At 41.9% G+C, this 23,801-nt stretch overlaps 1 protein-coding gene across 2 annotated transcripts in view; it reads right to left on the bottom strand.

The window, feature by feature from the left end:
- Positions 1–23,801, bottom strand: part of Ca8 (carbonic anhydrase 8) — a 97,430-nt gene that overhangs the window by 17,465 nt on the left and 56,164 nt on the right. The window contains exons 4-8 of one of the 2 annotated variants that reach the window (XM_052176042.1): positions 22,542–22,637; positions 18,788–18,850; positions 17,863–17,911; positions 16,514–16,626; positions 2,723–2,892 (exon numbers count right to left, since the gene is read on the bottom strand). In XM_052176042.1, the coding sequence (XP_052032002.1) occupies positions 2,758–2,892; positions 16,514–16,626; positions 17,863–17,911; positions 18,788–18,850; positions 22,542–22,637 (456 nt within the window). In that variant the 3' untranslated portion in view covers positions 2,723–2,757. The remainder of the gene's footprint in view (positions 1–2,722; positions 2,893–16,513; positions 16,627–17,862; positions 17,912–18,787; positions 18,851–22,541; positions 22,638–23,801) is intronic. The other variant, XM_052176043.1, reaches the window with a different exon arrangement.

The raw sequence follows: 23,801 nt of genomic DNA on the forward strand, positions 1-23,801 counted from the left end.
GATACTCAGAAGCAACTCTGATCTAGGACCAGATATGAATCAAGCACTCAAGGCAATAATCTCATGTCACTAAAAGTGTCGTTTACATTAATTATATTCACAGAGAGAATAGTAGCTATAGTCTGGGAAGCCCAGTAAGTTACCATTGCTCAGTCCCTTCGTACCTCTCTATGCTCTTAAAGGGCCTTTTCCTGTAGGTCTATCCTCTCCTTCCATGGGGTCTTTTCTGAAGTGCCATTACCACCTAGTGACTAACCTATTCATCATTTAAAAAACAAAGCAAGGCACAGACAGGTCCAATCTTTAGGTCAACACTCCTTTCTTCCTTCATCTTGGAACACACAAAGCACCTGCTCTTCACAAAACTTGTCTCAGTGTGTCCTCTTGGTTGCAGCCTTTAAGGTTCAAAGTCTTCAATGCTAAAATCTGTCCCAGAGAACAAACTGCTCAGTCGCACACCTGCCCTCTCACCCCACCCCACCCCTACAATTTGTGCTCAAAATAAAATCAGTCTCAGTGTTCTGCTTCACCTGACCCACTTTATCATAATAAATACATAAACGTGCATGTGTAAAATATCACAATGAATACCGTTAATCTGTGCACTTAAAGTGATAATCACTGTTTTAAGAAGACCATTAAAGCCAGGCAGTGCTAGTGGTCTGAAGGAAATGGAGTTTTCCATTCTGGTGGGACTGAAAGTAGTTTGAGAAAACAACTGGGTAGCCATTTGTAAAGTTAAACAAATGCCCTTCTAAAAAGTGTCCAGTTATCGTCCCTGTAGACCTTTCTATGAACTCTGGCCACTGCATCCTTCATTGCTGAGCCACTCACATCACAGTGGAGACTGTCTCTGACCTCAGCCCAGGAGGTGTGAAGAAAAAGGAGTCCAGTCAATCTGCGTGCATCAACTTTTCAGTGTCACTGTTCAAGCAATGAATTGCTTTAGGCAGTGGTTGGCCTGGCTTTCGACTACCTCTATTATAAAGTCCCATTTAAGATTCCATAAAAACTTGTCAAAATAATCCTTCTGATCCATTCAAATGCCATTTTTCCTCTCTGTGACAAACATTTCCATATTGCACACCGACTAATTTCTGATCTTGTGGCATACCCACCGCAGTCAAAATAAGTGCTCGATAATCACTGGGAACTTACTTAGTTCATTTTATTTCTTTGGCTTATCCATTTTTAACTTTGGCCTAAAGCACACTTGGACTTTCTCATTTGACATCTGAATTACTAGACTTTTCCCATTCCTAGCAATGGTGGATTTGCTGGGCCTTCATTATCTCAAGTTAGTGGAAGGGGAAGGGGAACTACGCTGGCCAGCTCAGAGATGAGAACACTTGAGGCTGACTGCTCTATATGTATGCTCTGAGGAACTTCTCATCAACCTGAAGACTAGCCAGATACAACACGTCATGTCTTATAGTGGGTTCATAGTGAAACAAAACAATCCCAGGTCATAGAGTTTGAAATACAATAGGGAAATAAGAAACACATAAATAGGAAAAGGGGTCAGGAAACAAGTCAGCTGCAAGAGAAAAGCAGAGGATCCCTATTGAACCTGGTGTTTGAGCTGAGCTCTGGGCAGTTGAGCGGTCACATAGGCAAAAGGAAGGAGGTATGGTAGAGAGTGAGCAGCATACGCCAGAAAACCCAGGTCTCCAGTATAGTATAGACTAAAAGCAGAAAGTGTAGACCGATGACGTCATCACCTTTGGAAATCTCCATCAATAGCAGCTGGGTCATGAGACTGAGTTTTCAAGGCTTGAGCTTTCCACTCGTCTCTGACTTCACTGTTGATCTATGTGGCCAAGACATCTCACACATCAAGCCATGATCTCAAGAGTTCATGGCCAGGCCTAGCTCTGTCCTGCTTCTTCAGGAACTGTTCTAGCAGAAGTGTCCCCATTGTGGGAAGCAGCTGTCTGCTGCAGTTTCTCTGACCAATGCACACTTAGGTGGCTTACAAGGTAAGGAAAGACTCTAATACAAAACAATCTTTGCATGTTTTTTTTTACTTTCCCATGTTTGTGAGCTCCCTGCGTGTAAATAATAAATATGGTGGATTCAATATGTCGTTCAACAAAATAATATTATTTAAAGTAGCTAATATATGCTGCTTCTGTGAGCAAATAAAAAGTACTTCTAAGAAGCAAACAAAAGAGAGTACAGGGGCAGGAGCAATATGACCAAGTGGGCCATATATATGAAAATGTCACATCCCAACCCATTACTCTGTACAGGCAACATAGGCTAATAACAAAGACTTCTACAGAACGCAGGCCTTTTGGTCATGCTGGGTCAGCCCTCCATACACCACTAAACAAGACGACCCTACACGGTGACAAACAGGAAGGCTAGTTCTTCTAGGGCTCTTTTCATGCTCTGGATCAGAGGAAGCGGCTACTGCATCTTCAGGAGATGACAAAGTGAATGCTGAAGAGACCACGGCAAATTCCTGCCTCTGCACCCCACGTGCCCTCCCTTAGGAAAGCCACTATTGAACCAGAAATTGCTATTAAGGATTTCAAGTGAGAAAATAAAGGAAAATAAGATTATATATATAAAATGATAGGACTGCCTGACTTGCCACTAATGGAGCTGGAGGACGCACCATAATGTCTCACAATGCCATGCATTTCAGTAGTCAGTCTCTAGAATGACGTTGGGATGCTGGGCTAAGGTAACTCACATCCTGCCTGACCTCACATACCCTGATGCAGATGGGCTTGTTCCCAGTCTCTCTGGCTACTGAAATGCTGCTCGGATGACTCTGTCACTCAGGGGCTGGGTAGGTCGGAAATTATCTCCCAAAATCCCATCGCAGCCCTCGACAAGTTCTGCCCCCTTGACATGTGTCCTCAGCCTTCGAAATTCTTCTATCTGGAAAGAAAAGCAGAGTAAAGGAAATTAGGCCCTAGCTATACATATGCAAGCTCAGCAATTTCATAAGCAATTTCAAATATCCATAAGTTACAGTGTTAAAGAGAAAATGAAAGGTGAACTTCAAAAACAGACAAAGAGCTGGGAACAAAACAGCTTAGTAGTTAAGAAAACATGCTGCCCTTGCAGAGGACCTGAGTTCAGTGCCCAGCATCCACACTGGGGATATAATGCCTCCAGAAGTATTCTGTGCACATGTGTGCATGCGCATACTAATGCACACATGTGCACAGGCACACACAAACACACACATATTAAAATAATAATAAATCAAAAAATTTTAAATCAGTAAGACAGAATTGGTTGTTCCAGACCTAAGGATATGAGACAAGGTCCTTGCAAGAAGGCAATAGGAATCTGGGTAATTCCACTGTCTATCAAAACATACTAGATTTGTTAATGTGAAAATCCTACCATACAAACATTTTATGTCAGCTTGATACACAAAGAGAAAACGGGAGAGAACAAACAGCAAATGCTCTGAAGCTTGCCAAGGATACTCCTGGCTGACCCGCTGTGACATCACTGTGTGTGAGATGATTAGGTATTAGATCTGCTACTAGACTGCATAGAATACTAAACAAAAATCTTCGCTAGATATTCATCTGACAGCATTAGAGCCTAGAATATCTAAAGGATTAGCTCCCTTCCAAAAAAAAAAACCCTAAATATTGAGAAAATAAACAACCTGATCTGAAATTGACCTGTGGGAATTGGAGAGACTGCTCAGCAATTGATCGGGCAAACTTCTCTTACAGAAGACCTGTGCTTTGCAGCATTCCTATCAGTAGGTTCAAAACCACCTGTAACCCCAGCTCCAGAGGGCATGATGCCCTCTGCTGGCCTCTGATGGCATCTACACTCACATGCACAAACCCACAAGCAGACACACACTTATCATTTTAAAATAAAATACTATTCAAGATGGGCTATTCTAAACCAAGAATTCTCAAAAGAAAGAATATAAATGGCTAAAAAGAATCTTAAGAAGCACGCAATATCCTTGGCCATGAGGGAAATATTTATTAAAATCGCCTTAAGATTCCATGCCTCCTCATCCTGACACTATTAATGATACTTTGCTATGCTTGCAGACAGAAACCTAGGTGTAACGATCTCTTGAGAAGCCTTGTCAAGCTGATGGAAACAGATGCAGAGACCCATAGCTAAACATCAGGTGGTGCTTGGGGAGTCTTGTGGAAGAATGGGGATAGGACTGAGTGAGCCAGAAGGGTCAAGGACACCATAAGAAGACCCACAGAGTCAAAAAACCTGGGCCCATGGGGGCTCACAGAGACTGAACCACCAACCAAAGAGTGTGCAGAGGCTGGGCCTAGACCACCCTACGTTTGTAGCAGATGTGCAGCTTTGTCTTCCTATGTCCCCCTAGCAACTGGAGACAGGGCTATCTCTGTCTCTGTTCTGCCATTAGTTCTCCTTCCTGGACTGCCTGGTTAGGCCTCTGTGAGAAAGGAAGTGATTAGCCCTGGAGGAACTAGGTGTCCCAGGGTGGGGTGGTACCTGAGGAGTCAGTGGGGGGGGGGGGGGGTTGAAGAGGTGAGAGGGCTAAGATTTAGGTGTAATGTGAATAAAAATGAATAAATTATGAAAAATATTAAAATTTTAAAAAAGATTCCATATCAATAATACAAATAAACAGTATTTATTGGTAGTACAAATAGTAGTGTGGTTGTGGCAAGGGGGAGTTTTTATACACTACTGGTGGGGGTTGGGTGTAAACTAGTGCAGCCACTTTGGAAATAAGTCTGGAGGTTTAAAAAAGAGCCACAGAACTATAACTACAAAATGACCAAGCGATCATTCCAGGGTACATACCCAAAGAACTTTCTAGCCTGCTCCAGACACACTTGCACATTTACATCCGTTGCTGCTCGAGTCAAGCTAGCTAGGAAATGGGATCAAACCGAATGCCCATCAACCAATGAATGAACAAGGAAACTGTGGCCCATATACACGATGGAATATTACTGGGTCGTAAGGAACAATGACATCTGCAAATGAAACTGGAAAAATTATCCTGAGTGAGGTAACCCAGAGCCAGAGAGACACAGGAGGAGGATGGGCAGGCTGACATAAACCAAGTATTATGAAAAAGTCTTATGGAAAAAATATTATGGAAAAGTTCACTAGTTAATAAGCTAATTTCAAAATATAACTTTAAAAGAAATAAGTTCAGACAGAGGCAACTTCAACAGGTAGACATTCCCAGAGGATATGGGTTATTAAACAAAAAACAAACACCTCCCTACAAGTTACTGGTGAGGAAGGCACCCAGAAGTTTTAAAATAACAGAGGATCACATCACTGCTCTCGCTGCCCACTAGGACTGCATGGTAAGACCTTATTGCTGAACACACCACATGCGGAGACTGCAGGCGAAAATCAAACTGTCCAGAAACCGTCTTCCCTGCTTATTAGCCCTCACAGTGCTAGATGGTGCTCTATGTGTAGCTGAAAGGGAAAACGTTGTTGTTCTTATGTGGTGCGGGAGGATGAATGCTACAATCCTGACCTGCCAGGGAATGTGGGCCCACTGGTGTCATAGTGGTGCAATCCTTATAGGGGAACTAACTGCACACACGTCACTCAATGCAGAGGCACATGATTGGTGCAGGTGTGGGTAAGAAGGGGCTGAGTGCTCAGTCCTGCATCGGGCATCTTCAGTAACCCCCCACCCCTACCAAAGTTCAAGGCCCATCACAGAAGAAGAAGAAGCAGAAAGAATGTAAGGGCTGGAGGATGAGGAAGAGAGCTGTGAAATGTTGCCTTCTGGACATGACATGGCCTCTACATTCATGAAGACAGCAGCTGTGGCTACCCACACAGACACACTCAAGATGAAGCTGTCCAATATAGATGGTGGTTGGTCCCCAGGCTCTTCAGGTTACTGAGGTGCTACTGGCAGTCAATAGCTATTCAGGAAGGAGAATCACTCTCCTTTGATGGTATGGCCACTAGTGGGTTTTCCATGCACTGATGAAAGGCCTGAGACCCATGCATATATGACTAGCATTAATTGTTGTATGTTATCATAGAAGAAAAAAAAACGGAGGAGAGAGGGAAAGAAAAGGAAAAGGAGGAAATTAAATTAGGAAAGGTGTTAGGGGAATGTGAATAGTGTTGGAGGTTATGTATATGACTAAATTTCATTTTATATATAAACATAAAATGTTGATATAGATACATACTTACATACATACATACATACACACATACATGCAAACATATATAGATGTATAGATAGATTCATAAATAGATGCATACATAGTTATGTAGATAGATAGATAGACAGACAGATAGATACATAGACAGGTAGATAGATAGATAGATAGATAGATAGATAGATAGATAGATAGATAGATAGATGATAGATACATACATAGATATATAGATACATACAGAGATGCATAGATAAACACATAGATGCATATGTAGGTAGGCAAGTAGGTAGATAGATGAAAGATACATAGATACATAGATGAAGATAGTTAACAGATCATACACACACACACACACACACACACACACGGAACACCAACCCTGCTTCTCATCTAGCCCTCTGGAGTATACGGATGTGAAAGACGCCTCTGCTTCTCCCAGAGTGTAAGTCCAGATTCTTCTTATAGCCATTCCCAGCCCATCTCCCCACTCTGGTTGTCTTTCCAGGTTGTCATGCCTGCAGCATGTGAAAAGATTTCCAGGGTCCTGAGGACCTCCTTGTCAAGTCCTCTGGTTGGAGCCTCCTAAGAAACTGTATTCTACCAAATATAAATGTGAGAAGAATTTGCTAGCCAGCAAAAATTCTATGTGCGTTTCCCAAGCTCACCCTACATGCCACCCACATAACCTACGGACATCTGGTACTTCACTAAAATACTCCAGAGCAATAAGAAATAACAATGTTCCATTCTTTTCACAAGAAGTGTCTGTCTATCAAAATACTGTGGTTACAGAGGTCTGTAACACAAGAATCCGGTGTTCTTTAAAGAGAAGCGATGAAAGAGACCAGCAACTTCAGGGCTTCTGACTAAAAGCCCAGACTTAAAGGGGCCAGGCAATCTCTAAGTGATAGCAAAACCAGACTCGTGCATTTTCCTATGTTCCATACATTCTAATTCAGTCCACTCCCATATAGGCTGGAACACAGAGCTAAGGAAAATTAAATGACAGGTTAGATTAGCAACCTGGTTACAAAGATAACTTGTAATGTTTTCTTTTTCCACATCTCCAAATACACATTGAGTTTTGTAAATGAGGAAAGTCTGATGCAGCTCGAATTGCCCTGTTCATCTGCATGTTCACTATGCCTACAAGCTGTGCTGGCTGGCATAGCAGTGTCAGCCAAGCACATAAGCAACTACTAAAGCTGCCTTCTTTACTGGTCCTTCCCAGGGTCCTAAGCAGTACCCAACGCTTACTGCACCTGAAAACTCTAGAACTGGGGCTCCATGAGGATCCCCTCAGTATTTGTTTTTGCTTTTTCCTTATTTCTCCCACTACAGGTGAAAACAGAAAAACCCTGACAGCACAAATCCAATGCTATTTCAAAAAGAATCCAGTGGTGAGGCTGTGGACTTGTCCAATGCCTGTCATTGTCTCTTGGCTCTGCCACCTGGGCCTCACATGACCAACTGACATCACCTTTTTATGCCCCAATTTCTCCTGTGCAACAGAGATGACAATGGTGGCAGCATTCACAGCAGTGACATAAACACTAGGAGGAAAGGATCCATGCACAAACCCTCAGCATAGCAAGGAACAGCCTATGCTAATTACTAACCAGCCATCCACTGGGCAACTTCTTTATACATCAAACCTTCCGCATTTTGGAAATAAATCTTTAGCTGAAATTGAAAGTGAATCAATCCACTGGGAAAGCTTAAACCTTGCCTCTCAGCATTCACTTTATCCACTTTAAACTGTGTGAAGAGTCTATGTCAAAGTTCACAGCCCATAAGGAGGATCAGTGGCAGGCTGTCACCTAAGCACATTATAGGAACTATGTCATTTCTCACTGACTTTCAAGCTTCTTTTAAAACTCGGTTAATTTTTTATATTTTCTTCTTCTAAGCTGAAAGCACAGCCTTCAAACCCTGGGCCTCAGTCTGGAGCAAATTATGTGAAAACAACTTCTTGAGAAGAGATCTAGCCAAAGGCTATCCTCAATCATTGCCCTCTGTGAAAAACTGCTAACCGTATTGTGTTGTGCACTTAAAAGTATCAAGGAGTTAGAACTTGAATTAACTGCTCCTACCAAGAATACATAATACTAATAAAGGCCATAAGAAGAAATTTTGGAGGGTTATCCTAGTTTCTTTCCTGTTGCTGTGAAGACACCATGACCAATGTATGGAAGAGTTAATTGGGAGATGAGAAAGTTTGAACGACAAAGGCCCAAACAAGTTTACATACTTGAACACTTGTTTCCCAGTGGAAATGTTTGGGAAGGATTAAGAGTTGTGCCTTTGTTGGAGGTGTGTCACTGGGTACAAGGCTTTGAGATTTCAAATGCCTATGCATTCCCAGTTCTTTCTCTTCCTTACAGATAAGATATGCTTTCAGCCTCTGTCCTGCTGTCATGCCTGCCTGCTTCAGTGCTCCCTGACAGGATTGTCATACACTCACAGTCAGAGACCGTAAGGCCCAAGAGACTCTTTCTTCTATGGCCGTAGAGTCTTCACCGCAATAGAAACATAACTAAGATAAAGATGATGAACATGCTGATGGTCTTGATAGTGCCAATGGATTCACAGATATGTCCTTATTCCAAAACCTACCAAATGTATATATTCTTATGGATATTTATGCCAAATATGCACAACTTCCTACATTAATCATATTTCAGTAAAACAGTTCAAGGTCAGAGAAGCTTCTAATTTCTCAACTATGAGTGACTCTGTACAGGCTCCCTTATCTAGACATGTTTTCTTGAGGAAGGATTAGAGAAGAGAAAGAGCATCCTCTCTCCAAGCACGCTGATGCCAGTGTCCCTCTTATTCCCATCCACAGCCCACAGCAGCTTCAGCCCAACTCCTCTCCACTCCTGTGTAGCTGCTTATGAACTCCCTCCAGAAGCTGAGGTCACTAAGGCTGCATCTACCACAGAAGTTCTCTCATCACACAAGATAGAGGAATACTCATACAAAGTGTCACAGAAGTGCCTAAAAGCAATGCATGTAAGTATATAACACTCCCAGAGGACCAGAGGCTAAGCATGAAATTAAGAACTCAAAAAATTCCCAGCAATATCTTTTCTACTGACTATCTGTTGCAATCACATGTATATTAGGTTAAACCCACAATTTTGATTAATTCTACCAGCTTTTTGTTTTGTTTTCACATGTTGTATACATGGCAATGTTTCTTTTTTTATTTCAATCGATATATTTTTTATTTACATTTCAAATGATTTCCCCTTTTCTGGTCCCCCACTCCCCAAAAGTCACATAAGCCCCCTTTCCTCCCCCTATTCTCCCACCCACCCCTTCCCACTTCCCTGTTCTGGTTTTGCCTTATACTGCTACACTGAGTCTTTCCAGAACCAGGGGCCACTCCTCTGCTATTCTTGTACCTCATTTGATGTGTGGATTTTGTTTTGGGTATTCCAGTTTTCCAGGCTAATATCCACTTATTAGTGAATGCATACCATGATTGATCTTTTGAGACTGGGTTACCTCACCTGGTATGATGTTCTCCAGCTCCATCCATTTGCCTAAGAATTTCATGAATTCGTTGTTTCTAGTGGCTGAATAGTATTCCATTGTGTAGATATACCACATTTTTTTTTGCATCCATTCTTCTGTTGAGAGACCTGGGTTCTTTCCAGCTTCTGGATATTATAAATAGGGCTGCTATGAACATAGTGGAGCATGTGTCCTTATTACATGCTGGGGAATCCTCTGGGTATATGCCCAGGAGTAGTATAGTGGGGTCCTCTAGAAGTGACATGCCCAGTTTTCAGAGGAACCACCAGACTGATTTCCAGAGTGGTTGTACCAATTTGCAACCCCACCAGCAGTGGAGGAGTGTTCCTCTTTCTCCACATCCTTGCCAACACCTGCTGTCTCCTGAATTTTTAATCTTAGCCATTCTGAGTGGTGTAAGGTGAAATCTCAGGGTTGTTTTGATTTGCATTTCCCTGATGACTAATGAAGTTGAGCATTTTTTAAGATGTTTCTCCGCCATCCGAAGTTCTTCAGGTGAGAATTTTTTGTTTAACTCTGTACCCCATTTTTAATAGGGTTATTTGGTTTTCTGGGGTCTAACTTCTTGAGTTCTTTGTATATATGGATATTAGCCCTCTATCTGATGTAGGGTTGGTGAAGATCTTTTCCCAATTTGTTGGTTGCATGGCATGATTTCTATTAGGCAGGGTCTAGGGCCCTCATACTCATCTTCTGAACCTCAGTGTTTGGAATTAGAATACAAATCTAATACAAGATTGGGATGGGTGCAGGACAGGGCAACAAACAGTACTTGAAGTGGCTCTCAACAGGGGCAATGGGAACTGCCAGCTCCTATAGCACTCCTATTTGTTTAGCATCTCAGGTAGAGCCCGGAGACCTCCCAAGGATGTGGGTGCACACTCATGTCTGAGACCTACAAGTACCCAAGTCTTTTTTTGTGTGGGCTGTGACTATGTAATACCTAAAACTGGTGATGTAAAAATAATCTGTTTCTGGAGGTTGGAAATTATAAGAGCAAGGGGCAGGCTCATGGCTGCATCTTCACACAGCAAAAAGTGGAATAAGAAACTAGCAAGGAAATGAAATGCAAAGCCCGCTCTACAAGGACTCATCCACACCATGGCCTCGGTCTTATTTTTCTATTGCTGTGACAAAGCACAATGATGAAGACACCTTATAAAAGAAAGTATTTAATCTGGGGCTGGCACTTCCAGAGAGTCGGAACACCTGATCATTGCAGCTGAGAGTATGACTGAAGGCAAGCAGGGGTAGTGCTAGGGCAGGGGCCGAAAGCTTGCATCCTGAGACACCACCATCAAGCGCGGAGAGCTAAATGGAAATGGGGTTGGTTCATGGAACCTCAAACCCCAGTGACACACAGTTGCCAACAAGGTCCCACATCTTGATCCATCTCCAAAAAATTTTACCAATTAGCCACCAAATATTTAAACATATGAGCAGGGGGTGGGTGATGCTCTCATATAAATCACATTCTACTCTGCAGGTCCCTAGAAATATCATAATGCAAAGTACATTTAGTCCAACTTCAGACGTCCCTATCATCTTTTACAGTCATAACATACTTTAAAATCCCAAAGTCTCATCTGAGCCTCAAGACAATCTTAATTATAAGCCTCTATAAAATTAAAGCAAAAAGCAAATAAAATACTACTAAAGTACAATGGCACAAAATATACATTGCCATTCCAAACGGAAGGAATGAGGGCAGAGTGAGGAATTACTGCACTGAAACCCAATAGGGCGAACGCTAAATTCTGTAACTCCATCTCTGATATCAGAGATGGTTCCATCTTTCCAACTTTGCTGAATGCTCTCCCAGGTGGACATCCCACGGCTCTGACACCATCAACATCCTTGGGTCTGCAATTCAAACCTGGCTTCACTCTCACAGCTTCACACAATGGACTTTAGGGAAGGGCACCTCTGCTAACAAAGCAGGACTTAGCAGCTTTCCTTACCTGACGAGGAAGATTCCACAACCATTGTGCTTCCCTTTCCTTCATGATCCAAAACCCGGACCACATGACTGAGGGTACCGAATTGGACTGCTTGCTTGGGATGAAGCCTGGCTCCCTCTGTTAATTATGTATTTGCTTTTTAGGTGGAGAATATTCTTTGGGCTTTGTTCCCACAAGTTGCAGAACTGGCTGTGTGAAGTTTTGCCCTGAAGATATTACTCTATTCCCTTCTGCATCTGGACCCTCATCTCCTTCAGCATAAGCCTTGACTCCAACATAAAATTTCCTGGTATTCTTTTTCTCAACAAACTGTATGTTTTATATTTCTTTTTACCCTGTTTACCCCTTTTCATTGGTCTCCATAAGAGTTATTAGTAGTAACTACACAACTGAGTCAATATTTTGAGGGCAAATATTAGCCTGTCTTAAAATTTTCTCTGCCAAAAAACTCAGTCCAACACTCTTCTTACATCTTGATCCTATAAACTAAGAAGGGGACTTTGTGACAAACCCCAGCTTTTAGTACAATCACATTGCCAACACCCAAGTCTTGAAAGGGACCCATAGACATGGGGTTTCCTTTTCCCTTCAATCTAGCCTCTAGATTCTTAGGTCATAGGCAAAGGGCAACCACATCACTCTCAGCACTATTGTCTTCTAAACTCCTGCTATCATGGCCCATTAAGCCCCATTTACAGAGTTTAACCCCTTTCCTAGTCCAAGGTCCCAATGTCTTCAAAAAATAACATAGTCAGGTCTGTCACAGCAATAGCCCACACTCCGGTACCAAGCTCTGCCTTAGCTACTTTTCTATTGCTAACAGAGCACCATGAATTAGAAAGCTTCTAGTTTGGGGCTCACAGTTCCAGAGGGTTGGAGTCCTTGATCACCATGGTGATGGTGGGAAGCATGAGCTGGCACTGGAGCAGCAGCTGACCTCTTATATTATGATCTATAAAGTAGGGGACAAATAGAGCTAACTGGGAATGGTGTTGATTTTGACACTTCAAAGCTTGTCCCCAGTGATACACCTCCTCCAACAAGGCCGAAGTTTTTAAACACACCAACCTGTGGGGGCCGCTCTCATTCAAACCACCAGAGCCATGGACATAGATTGAAAGTACTTCTGACATTCCAGATCAGCTGAATTCTTTCCATGCATGTCCATGGTATGGACATCTCACCATGGACAGTCTCAGCCCCATGTGGACCCGTAAAATCCTCCAGACAGACATCTGAGTTCCAAGCTTATTAGAATTCCGCATGTATCCATAACAGGAGGTAACGCCTGGGGAAGAGCATGTGCTGAACACCCACAATGTTGTGGCTTCATACCCGGCACCCAAAACATACATGACCTAGATCCTCCATATATATCCCACATATACATCATTCTCTAACTCAGGCCGTCAGGTACAGGAGCACTCTAAACTTTCTACCCATTTATATAAGATAAGGAAGGGCCAGAGACTAGGTAAGACCAAGAAGAAAGTGTACCATCATCTCCCTTTGTTTAGTGGTACTGTTTTATGGAAAAGCACAAGACAGGTAATAAGAGAATAGAGATAAGCTAAAAAGTTGAAATAGATATGTGGCAGAAAAGAGTGGTGAGGGTAAGAAAAGAAGGATAGTACCAACCAATCACTTCTCTTGATATGTGTTCGCATCTCTCGTTATATGACCACTGTTCCACCAGCACATTCTAACAATGCTGGGCAGTTCTGTCTCCATTCAATGATGACCAAAACAAAAAGCATAATAAAATTTCTGTCATATTTGATGATGTTTGGTATTTCTCTTCTGTTTTGGAAAGCTCATTCTAAGCAACCATTTAGATAAAAATGGTTTTTGCTGTTCTTCCTTGATTTCTAATAATTAGAGCCCTCTTATCTTAAAGTGATTAAGTGGTTGTGAGATCATAAAAAGAAAATTTCTTTCATTCTGATCCACCCAAGCTTCTTTTTCCTCTCCCACATACAGTGCACTAGCCAGGAATCATATGAAAAAGTCACCTACACAGAGGTCATGAATCCTGGAGTCCTCAGCACCGAGGACAGGGACAACCACACTGCAGGGACAACTGCACTGCAGGAGAAGCCCACCCTCTTTCACTGTAAGCTGCTGTAGACTTAGCAGGAGAGAAGCATGATTTAGTGCATTTTTTTCAGAGTTTCTAGTAAAGATGAGGCATTCCGAGGCGCCAACTGCTTCTGTGAGGCTGGACAGATCACGGGAGGCTGGATGCTGCTTCCAGTCTTGAATATAGACCCATGTCTTTTTCTCTTTTTCCTCTGTCTTTGTCCATGTCTCCCCTCCTCCCCTCTCCTTTAATGATGCACACCTTCTGGATTTTTCTTGGTCATACCCTCTTTCCTTGGACTTCTAATTTTTACTGTCCTCTCTGGACTTCTTCAAATTTTTTAACTTTATTTTCTATGGACTTCTATGAGAAGCATCGAGGGAAATCTTCAAGTCAAAGACAGAAAACCACTTTACAGTGAATTTTCATAGGCATAAACACATGTTTTCTACATGTGTGTTTGCACTATACTGCTTCTCTCTCAAGAGATGCCACAGTTCTCTGTGCTAAAAATAAGCCCATTTCCTGACAGATTAATGTGACTGGGAAATCAGCCATTCTCAAAGGAAGAGGAGACATTTCCTCCAAACACTCATGGTGTTTATCTCCAGGTGTGATTTGGTGAATGACTGTTAGACTTGACGTCTGGCCTTACTCAAACCGAGGTCCCCTTTGACCCCAGAGAGAACCACAAACAATGGATTTGCCTCCATCTTAGCATATACTGTTGAACTTGACAGTGAAACACTGTGAGTCTACCCCACACCTGAGAATGTTCACAATGGTGCTCGCCTGTCACAAGCCCAGAGCAGTGTTGGCAAGCGATCCTCCTCCGTGTAATTTCAGATAGACCATAAATCTCTGACACATTGAGGTTAAACAAACTCATATAAAACATTTACTCTAGGCCAACAAAGTTGGAGGTTTATATATTACTGAAGGTATTATTACTATTAAAACTCAAAATAAGACACCATTATCTCAGGGCTCTATTTTCAGTATTTATTTTCTAATTTCCTCACTCCCTCCAGACAAACCTCTACTTTTCCGAAGTCAGACCTCAGTCCACCCAGTCTGGACTCTCTGGAGCACATTACCACAACTATAGCTCTGTACAGTCAATTTTCCTTCTGAAATGAGAGCAGCACTTTTGAAAGTGAAGGTTATATTTTAATCCTTTGTCCCCTATGCCCAGTTCACACTTTGACATAGTTTCTTTTAAGAACTAATAGATGAGGAAGAAGAACGGAGTTGCAATTTTTCCTATGGAAAACAAGAGCTGAAGGGGATGTGGTAAAAGTTCAAAGCCCATGAGAGGTATCCGGGAGAGGGTGAGCGGGGACTTTACACTGCTCCCTAGACTATCTGAATAATGATTGAAAATGCTAAGCATGGGATTTTAAAGAGTGCTGAGAGTGCAAGAAATAGTCTTCCCCAGTAAAGAACACACCAACTGATTATGCAATATTAAATGGTCAACCCTGGAAATTTACATACAAATAACGTTATGCAGAATAAGCAGGTTCTATCTATGTATTGATGAATACCTATGTATTTACATATACGTCTGCAACAATTTATGAAAAAGAAGCCATACCCTTGAAACAGTGGGGGAGTAGGGATATATAGGAGGTTTTGAAGGAAGGAAATTATGTAATATAATCTCAACAAATAAAAATAATATTTAAAATTATAACAAGTAAAAATAATACTAGCAAAGGAATCAATCTATAATTTAGTTAACTTGAGCTTCTTAACTTCAAGAAATGATAAGATACTTTTAAAAATCATAAAACTTTCCTGAAGAAAACTTGGTTCTCACTATTTTTTAAGCATCTGGGGGTTGGTCGTGAAGGAAAAATACAGCTTTAGAGAATATGACCCATAGATCTGGAAAGACAGAAACCTTGCAAACATCTCTGTACTACACTGCAATCATGCCATTTTTTTCTATATGAGTGGTGCTGTCAGTCACAGCCAGAACCACACACACTCAGCAAGAGCTCTATCCCCTGCTGTTTCAAAACCATCGGCACATAATAGAGGTGCTGGCTCATGCTTTCCCAGCTAACATCCAGCCAAAATAGGCTGTCTCTCCTCGCAATGTTAGAATTCATTCATTCATTCATTCTTCGTTTTCTCCTCCTCCTCCTCCTCCTCCTCCTCCTCCTCCTCCTCCTCCTCCTCCTTCTTTTTCTTCCAGGTACATCTTGCTACAATACCTACCAAACTCTTAAGTCCTGGTCTCAAATGATTTTATCACCTTAGCATGGCTTAGCACAGACAGCTTTCATTGGCCTTTAGAGAATCTATGTGGGGAACCCAAGGGCAGCAAGAGTAAATAAACCCAGGGAACAATCCAGAACTTTCCAGGGCTTTCTTTCTGGCTCCTTTACATACCCACATACATGACAGTAATATGCATATCAAGAAAGAATGATTACATGCCTGTCAACAGTCAGCAGTCTCAATCTATTTCCAGATTTTCTCTTTCCTATACCTGAAAAAGCGCACATAAAGCAATGGCTAGACTAACCAAAAGTTTTGCTGTTTCATGGTGACTTCCGTTTACTCTACAAAAACTAACTTTTAGACTACACATCATAAATGAGCATTGGGTTGCATTCATCTTTGACCTTTCTATCGCTTTCCCTGGCTCACAGCATTTAACTTTCATCTGAAAGCTATGGTGGCCTAATAACAGGAACTAAAGCATAAAGCAGACATTTTCCCTTTATAGAAAGGATGTTTAGCCTCAGAACTTGGCTCTGAAAGATCTAAAGGTGCATACTCACCTGCATTTGGGATATAGTTAAAGGGTATCGGAATAATATCCAGGTAACTCCTTCGCTGCACGGTGGGATAGTAAGAGATCCTTCATAGACCCAGTAGTCCCGCAGAAGAGGGTCTGTGCAAACACATGGGCATGTTACAGAAGGGCAAGCTGATGGGCTTAAGATTCCAGCAGCAATTTTCAAAACAGGAGTCAGTTCACATAACACTTCTCAGATGGATACCAATTTTAAGTCAGAGCCTCATCTACAAATGCTTACTGTACCACTTGTGAAGACAATAATCAATGAAAACCCCGATTAATTCCCTTTATATTTACAAAGACTTCTACCAATGGCCCATTACATATATCTACCATATGCCCTAATATAGTTCAGAAACTATTCTCTATTTTTATAATAACTGAATCCTGGCTGATTTCTACTGAACTATGTGTTGTCCAGTGTTCTTTGGAATGTTATATATCAATTCATTGGGTCTTCCCCTCAATCAAATGAGACATATTAGCTCCATTTTATATGGGAAAACTAAGTCACAGAATGTTAGGCATTTATCCAGGATCACACAGCTACTAACTGGTGGAGGATTTGAACTTACGCAAAGGCAATGTTTTTAAACATTCCCTTCTAGCAATCTTTTCATTGCTTTTTCAACAGTACGTTACTAAAATCCTACTGTGACACAAGAAAATGAGACACTTGTTTGAACTCCTTAGCACTGCCTAAGAGAACTGGTGATTAAACATACACCAAGGGAAGTCTTCAATATATGAGGGAAAATAGTTTGTGATAGAGCTGCTAAGTGTAAAGAGAAGATACAATGTATCAACATGGTTTAGTTTGGAGCACTATGGAATAGCACATAATTTAAGCAGAGAAAAGTGGAGACCAAAACAGAACTCCAAATTATGTTTTATAGATATTCAGGGTGTTTTATATATAATTATTACTTGTGTATAAATACAATTAGAATAATTAAATAGTGATGCTGTAAGGAAGTAACCTTATAAAAGTAGATACAAGGTTTATTTCATTTTAGCAATAACCTGATTGTCTTGAAAGTGTATCAGTTATTTGAGGTTTGTGGGTTCTTTACCCTGAGGTGGCCACTTTACATTTTACAAATGATGTCACTGAGAAAGTTCTTCTGGAATAAGGAAGTGGAGGCAAGGGTTTCCTAACATTCAAAAGCTTTCCTGCCTAATCAACAGTGATCTGAAAGTGCACCTGGTACAGAGAACAGAAATTCCAAAGAAATTCTGTCAGCTAATAATAGATGCTTATGAACACCCAAGGAGAACGGGGAGGTTACACACACAGAGTTCATTCAAGGTCATCAGATAAATGCTTACCTGGTAATAAAGTGTTAGGATTAAAGCATGGTATTGTTTTGGATTTTCCCTGAAAAAAGAAAGACAATTCACTGCATGTTAATATAAAATTTATAAAATTTCAAATAAAAATTATTAGAACTAAAGGTCTCTACACTTAAATCTCTTCTGATGATTTTACCAACTCCCAATGTTACTGAGCTGACCACACTTCTCACTGGAGTGAAATGGACTGGATCCAGTAAAATACACCTCCTCTGGGTCTACGGCTGTTTGTTTTTTAATTTAAATTTCATTTATAATGCCTGGTGTAGAATATGCAACTGGTGCCTGTTGCCCCTCAGAAATTTTTTTACTAAAACAGATGCCATAGGAAAAGTTATCAGGGAAGTGAGAATGAGCCTTCCAGAAGATGGCCTCAGAGCCCTTGAAGTACCCCACCCCCAGCTCTGCTAAGATGTTTTCCTATACCTGAAGGCTTGGATTGTGTCACATTTAAGGTGGACCCCTGGTGATTTTCAACCCTTTCCTTGGGACCTGTTTCACCAGTCACATTGAGCCAATGTGTTTATACTGAAAATATATGGTCACCGGCCTTAACTCAGTGTTAGAGAACTAACAATAGGACTGAAGAATCCAGGGAAAATTGACTAGGCAATTCATGATAAATGATCAGTCCCTGAAAATATCCCTAGACATCAAGGACATGCGCGTTCCCAGTTCACACTGGTGACACGTCAGGCTGGGACTACTAGGAACCCAGAAGGAACACTAGAAAGCTTGGTTCCAGGCTTCAACACATGTCTCCTTCCCGGTGTCCCCCTGTAATAAACCATAACTGTTGACTTCAGCAGCTATTCAGAGTTCCATATGTCCTTCTAGAGAGATATTAAGCCTAGAGGTGGCCCCCTGGGAATTCATATAAAACCACAAAATAATGATTTACCTTATATTGAATATCCTGGAGTATCTCAGTCACAGCCTTCAAGCCAACATGTTCCTTCCCTATCTGAAATACATAAAGCACAAACCACAAATACATTTTTCATGTTTGGCTTTTACCCAGAATAACTACCAAATGCAAGGCTCCAGGCCACCTGAATGGCCTTCTCAGGAACTAAATTACTTTTCTATTTATGCTCAAGACCAATAACTAAAGGTGACATGTTTCAAAGGCTTGAACAATTAATACCCGAGACTCTATCCAAATTCATGTTACTATAGATATTTATCATTTATTATTTCATAGGCAATATGCAAAACCATGAAAGCTTCTATAGAAAAATAGCATAAGTAGCTGTGAGTTAAAATTATGCAACATGTATCTAAAGTCTTGCCTTCTTTAAAAGACAACTAACTAACTAGCCTTGAAATGTGGTCTGTAGACCAGACTGGCCTCAGACACCCACCTGTCTCTATCTCTGCCTCCTAGGTTCTGGAATTAGAGGCATGTATCACCATGCCCAGATTTTTCACTGTTATTTATTTATCTATTTTGCCCTGTATTCTTGCCTTTGACCTTTAGAGCAGCATTGCCATAAAAATTTCATCAAAATTGAAATTTTTCATTAACTCAGAAGTGGATATACTGTTTCATATGTCAATATCAAAATTAAAACATCTCTGGATTATCACTGATCACTATTCAATAGCCTCTTCTTCATGACTTTAAAGCATTCATATATATAACATATATTTCTTTATTTATATGTTTTATGATACGTATTTACATATTGTTTATAAAACAGACATTTCTAATATATATGTGTGTGTATTTAAAGTGATGTTCCAAAAAACTGATACTCTAAGTAAGTTTCTGTCACTTATGTCCTTGTCTTTGTAAATGTCTAGTGGCATCTGACTGCCACTTTGAGCCTCCCTCCTGTGGCCCTGACAACAGGGAGGAAGAGCATGGCTCGGGCATCTCCTCAGACAGGCAGGCGCTGCTGTGCTAGGCTTTTTCTCTACAAACATGTCTGCAGGCTGGCCTGCAAGAAGCTACAGTAGCTGCCGACGGGCACACCTTTCTTTCTGCTAACATTAACTGTGAAACGTGCAAGAGAAAGAAACAATGAATAGGAGAATGGTCAGTCAGCTCAAGGTGATCAAAAACTTTCCTGAGATGGGCTCTAAAAACAGAAAGCAAAATTTCTAGAGCTTAAGTACGCAAGCCCCCCAAAAGCCCCCAACTAAGTGCTTTCTTTTATAAGTTGCCCCTGGTTATGGTATCTCTTTACAGCAACAAAACAACAACTAAGACAATATGATAGATGATGCACGTTACTAGATTTTCTAGAAAAAAAATGCAACACTTAAAATAAACTTGCAAATATATGCATGAGTGCAAAAGCCAGCATCTCAACCAGGAGCCCTCCCCAATCATCAGAAGAAATGGTGTTTTCTTATTTTCATGATTTCAGGAGGAGGAGGAGGAGGAGGTAGCTCTTAGAGGCATGAACGTCTGATTGGGATCACTTTTTCCTTTAGGAATCTCCTGTCAGATCACAAACTTTGAGAAGAGTCCCCATCAGAACACTGTAAAGTCACACAATACAGTGGCCCAGTGGTGAGCTCGCCCACACTGCACTGACCAGCCGGCTTCTGTGTCTGACTGGCACATTTTAGCCCCATGATCTCAGACTGGTTACTTTAGCCTTGCTATCCTCCTTGCTGTCGGTTTTTGAAGTTTTCAGGTCTGTGTTAGCAGCCGGACATACTCAGCCCCTTGATTCATCCCTTCTCATTAAACAGAATGACATCTTCTCTGCCTCTCAAGTCTCCAGGCCCTTTATCCCCCTATTGCCTGCTCTCCAATTGATCATCACACCAATCTGCCGGAAATGTCCTTCCTCCTGTGTGGATGGAGAATAACACCTCACGCGCTGTCCCACCCAATCCATGACATCCAGCCTTAAGTGGGTTGGCCCAGACTCCTTTTTATCTCTCTCACTGCCGGCTGGTTCAAAGCCAAACCCTACACTCAGATCCCTCTTACTCTGAAACACTACTTTGTGTGTCGCAGAATAAGGAAGGACCCCAGACATGAGTGTCCCTCACTCACTCCCTGCGCTCTCTTCACCTGAGGAAGCAGGTGCTGTGTGGGAGGCCTTAATCCAAGCAGCCTGGGCAGACATCCTCCACTCTACACCTTCCCTTCTCCTTTAAGACGCCTCTGCATGCACCATCCCCTCTTCTTTCCTCTGTGTTTTTTAAACTATGTCTGTGTTAGCTTGCAGGCTTCAAACCCACCACGAACTCTACTCCTTTGGCCTTTTCTTGTTTGAGCCAAGCCTTTACAAATCACATCAGCCGACACTGCCCCCACTTCCTACTCCGGGACTCCATTGCTGCAGCCAGGGCACCAGCCTGGGGTGTGGGAACTTTGGCCCCTTCTCCTCTGCTTCCTCTGACACTCATCAGCAACTCCTGAGTCTTTCCTCACAGCAAATGCACGGAGGTGAGAACGTCTGCATATGTTCTGGGCCTTTCTGCGGCCACGAACTTGCTCCTGGAAACATGAGGCTGGTCCCAGGAAGCTAAGTTTTCAATCCAGGGCCTCCTCAGTCCCCAGACCACTATACATATGCAGTATCAGACAATTGTAACAGCAAACAACCATAACAAAACTCCAAATCCACCAAGTACGACGTCTGAACATGAAGCTGCTGCCATCTCCCCAGATGGCGACGTCTTGTTCATTTGTGTTCCTAAGTTTATTATCCTTGTTTTTATTCCTACAGATGATATAATGTCTTCCACTGCCTCAACTCTGCCAACCTGATACTCCACTCCCTTTCCCAGGTTACAGAAAAAAAGGTCTTTCTAAGTTAATTCTTCAAAATACTGAAAATTAAAAACATTTGCTGTCAATAGTTTGACATTTCTTTCTACCTATATAATAGTTGTAAAACTAAAGGAATACTTAGATGTGCCTATGTAAACATGAAGTAGAGATGGGGAGAGAATTCCATTTAAAATGCAAGGCTGTGTTTTAATTCTGACCCCATGGGCCTCGCTCGGATGCTCTTCGGCTGAGACCAGAAGGCTGCTAAGATTCCCAAGGACCCTTTCACCTCTGCTAAGTCTTTTAGCAAACCATGAAGCTGAGGATGAGGTTCAAAACTCACCTTAGGATATCTTTCAAATTTCTACTTCACAGCACATGGTTCCATTTTATGCGTTTGCTAAACTGTGTTATAGTCTCTGTTGTGACAGAGACCAATGAATGCCCACTTAGACTGCCTAAACTGCCATGGTCTCCACCCGTCTTTATTTTAGCATTGTTTTCTATAAAGCATTTTAAATCATCTTTGAGTAAAAATTATTAATAACAAAAAGACAGGGCGAGTCACTACATGATTATAGTGTTGGCTTTTCTTAGATTTCATAGTAAACTTGGGTCTAAAAATTTTTTTGTGAAATTCTTTTTCCTAAATAAAATGAAGTTTGACTTCAGGAGACATTTTCCAAATTGTTTCTCCAAAGGCCCCAGGTACCACTCTGAAGAAAACATCTAATATATAAGTGACCTATTTTATACAAGAAATACAGCTCAACTCTTGGAAACGGTCAAATTATCAGCATTCACATGTGTTTAATTTGACCTCTAAGTAATAAAATTGAGAGTTTAAAAATATATTCCACACAAGGACTAAGGGAACGCGTCTCTCAGCACTGCCACCTTACAGCAGAGAATTTACCTGGACAAAGAGAGCGATGATGGCGATGCCGTGGGGCTTCCCAACCGCCTCGTCAATGCTGCCGAACAGTGTGGAATTCCAGTGGATCAGGTGGAGCTGAAGACACAAGAGAGGCCGACCGCATCACTTAACACACGACTCAGAAAAGCAGCAGTGTCTATCCTCCTCGCAGAACCCTCGGGGTATCAAGCGTAGAAGGGGATCACGGCCAGTCAGAAGCAGACGACCGCCCCACGAGAGGCTGTCTGTGAGAGCCCTTCCTGTCTCTGTTCCGCTCAATGTGACTCAAGGATGATTTCACACTGGTTGAGCATCTTTCTCTACATCCCGGGAGCCAAACACTATTCCTCACTGGGAGGATGGAGGCAAGGGTGTGTGTGACTCAGGGGTGGAGTGGTAGTATCCTTCAACCCTTGCACCAACAGAACGGGGTTGGGGGGGATTTGGATTAGGACCTGCACCACCGTCCAGCATTTCCAGGAACCAATCTTAAAAAGCCGTTCTCAACAGTCTATTTTTAGACTGGCAGATGATCTCAACAGGCTGACATTATTATTATTGGATGGGGGAGGGGAGCTTTTTTTGAAGCTATGGTAAAGTAATGAATGCAGATGCACATTTCTAGAAAAAGACCAATTCCTTGACTACCGATGAACCTTCATCTGTGAGGTAATGGCAGACAATGCTGAGCCTGCACTGCTCACCTCGGAAAGTTCTGCCGCTTTCCGACATGCTCTCTAGAACATGCACTTGTTCTTTCAGCACACACACACACACACACACACACACACACGCACACGCACACACATACTGCAAGCAGCCAAATCAGGTCCCCCACGTGACCTCCACAAGCCCCCCCCACCCCCTATCCCTCACACCTTCCATACCACCCACACCAAATAAATAAATGGAAATTGAAACACTTCCTCATTTAAAAAGCAATTCTTGACAAAAAAACAAAAGCACACTTAAAGTTGGATCATTGTACATTTTACATCTTGAAATTTCCAAGAGAGACGGCTGTAAGGATTGCCTAAAACTGATTTCCAGCTGCTGAATTTGTCTACAAGCTTTTGGCTTAGCATTTCATGGGACCCCTGACTGTGAGAAGGAGTGTGTCTCTGACTCCTGCGCCTGCCCTTGGGACTCCTCCTCCTGTTGGGTGGCCTTGTCCAATTTCACTATGATGCTTTTGCTTCACTTTACTGTATTTTATTTCGTCCTGTTAGGTTGCCGTTGTCTCTTAGATGCCTGTTCTTT

The sequence above is a fragment of the Apodemus sylvaticus genome, chromosome 3, assembly GCF_947179515.1.
Source record: "Apodemus sylvaticus chromosome 3, mApoSyl1.1, whole genome shotgun sequence".
In the NCBI taxonomy this organism is placed as follows: Eukaryota; Metazoa; Chordata; class Mammalia; order Rodentia; family Muridae; genus Apodemus; species Apodemus sylvaticus.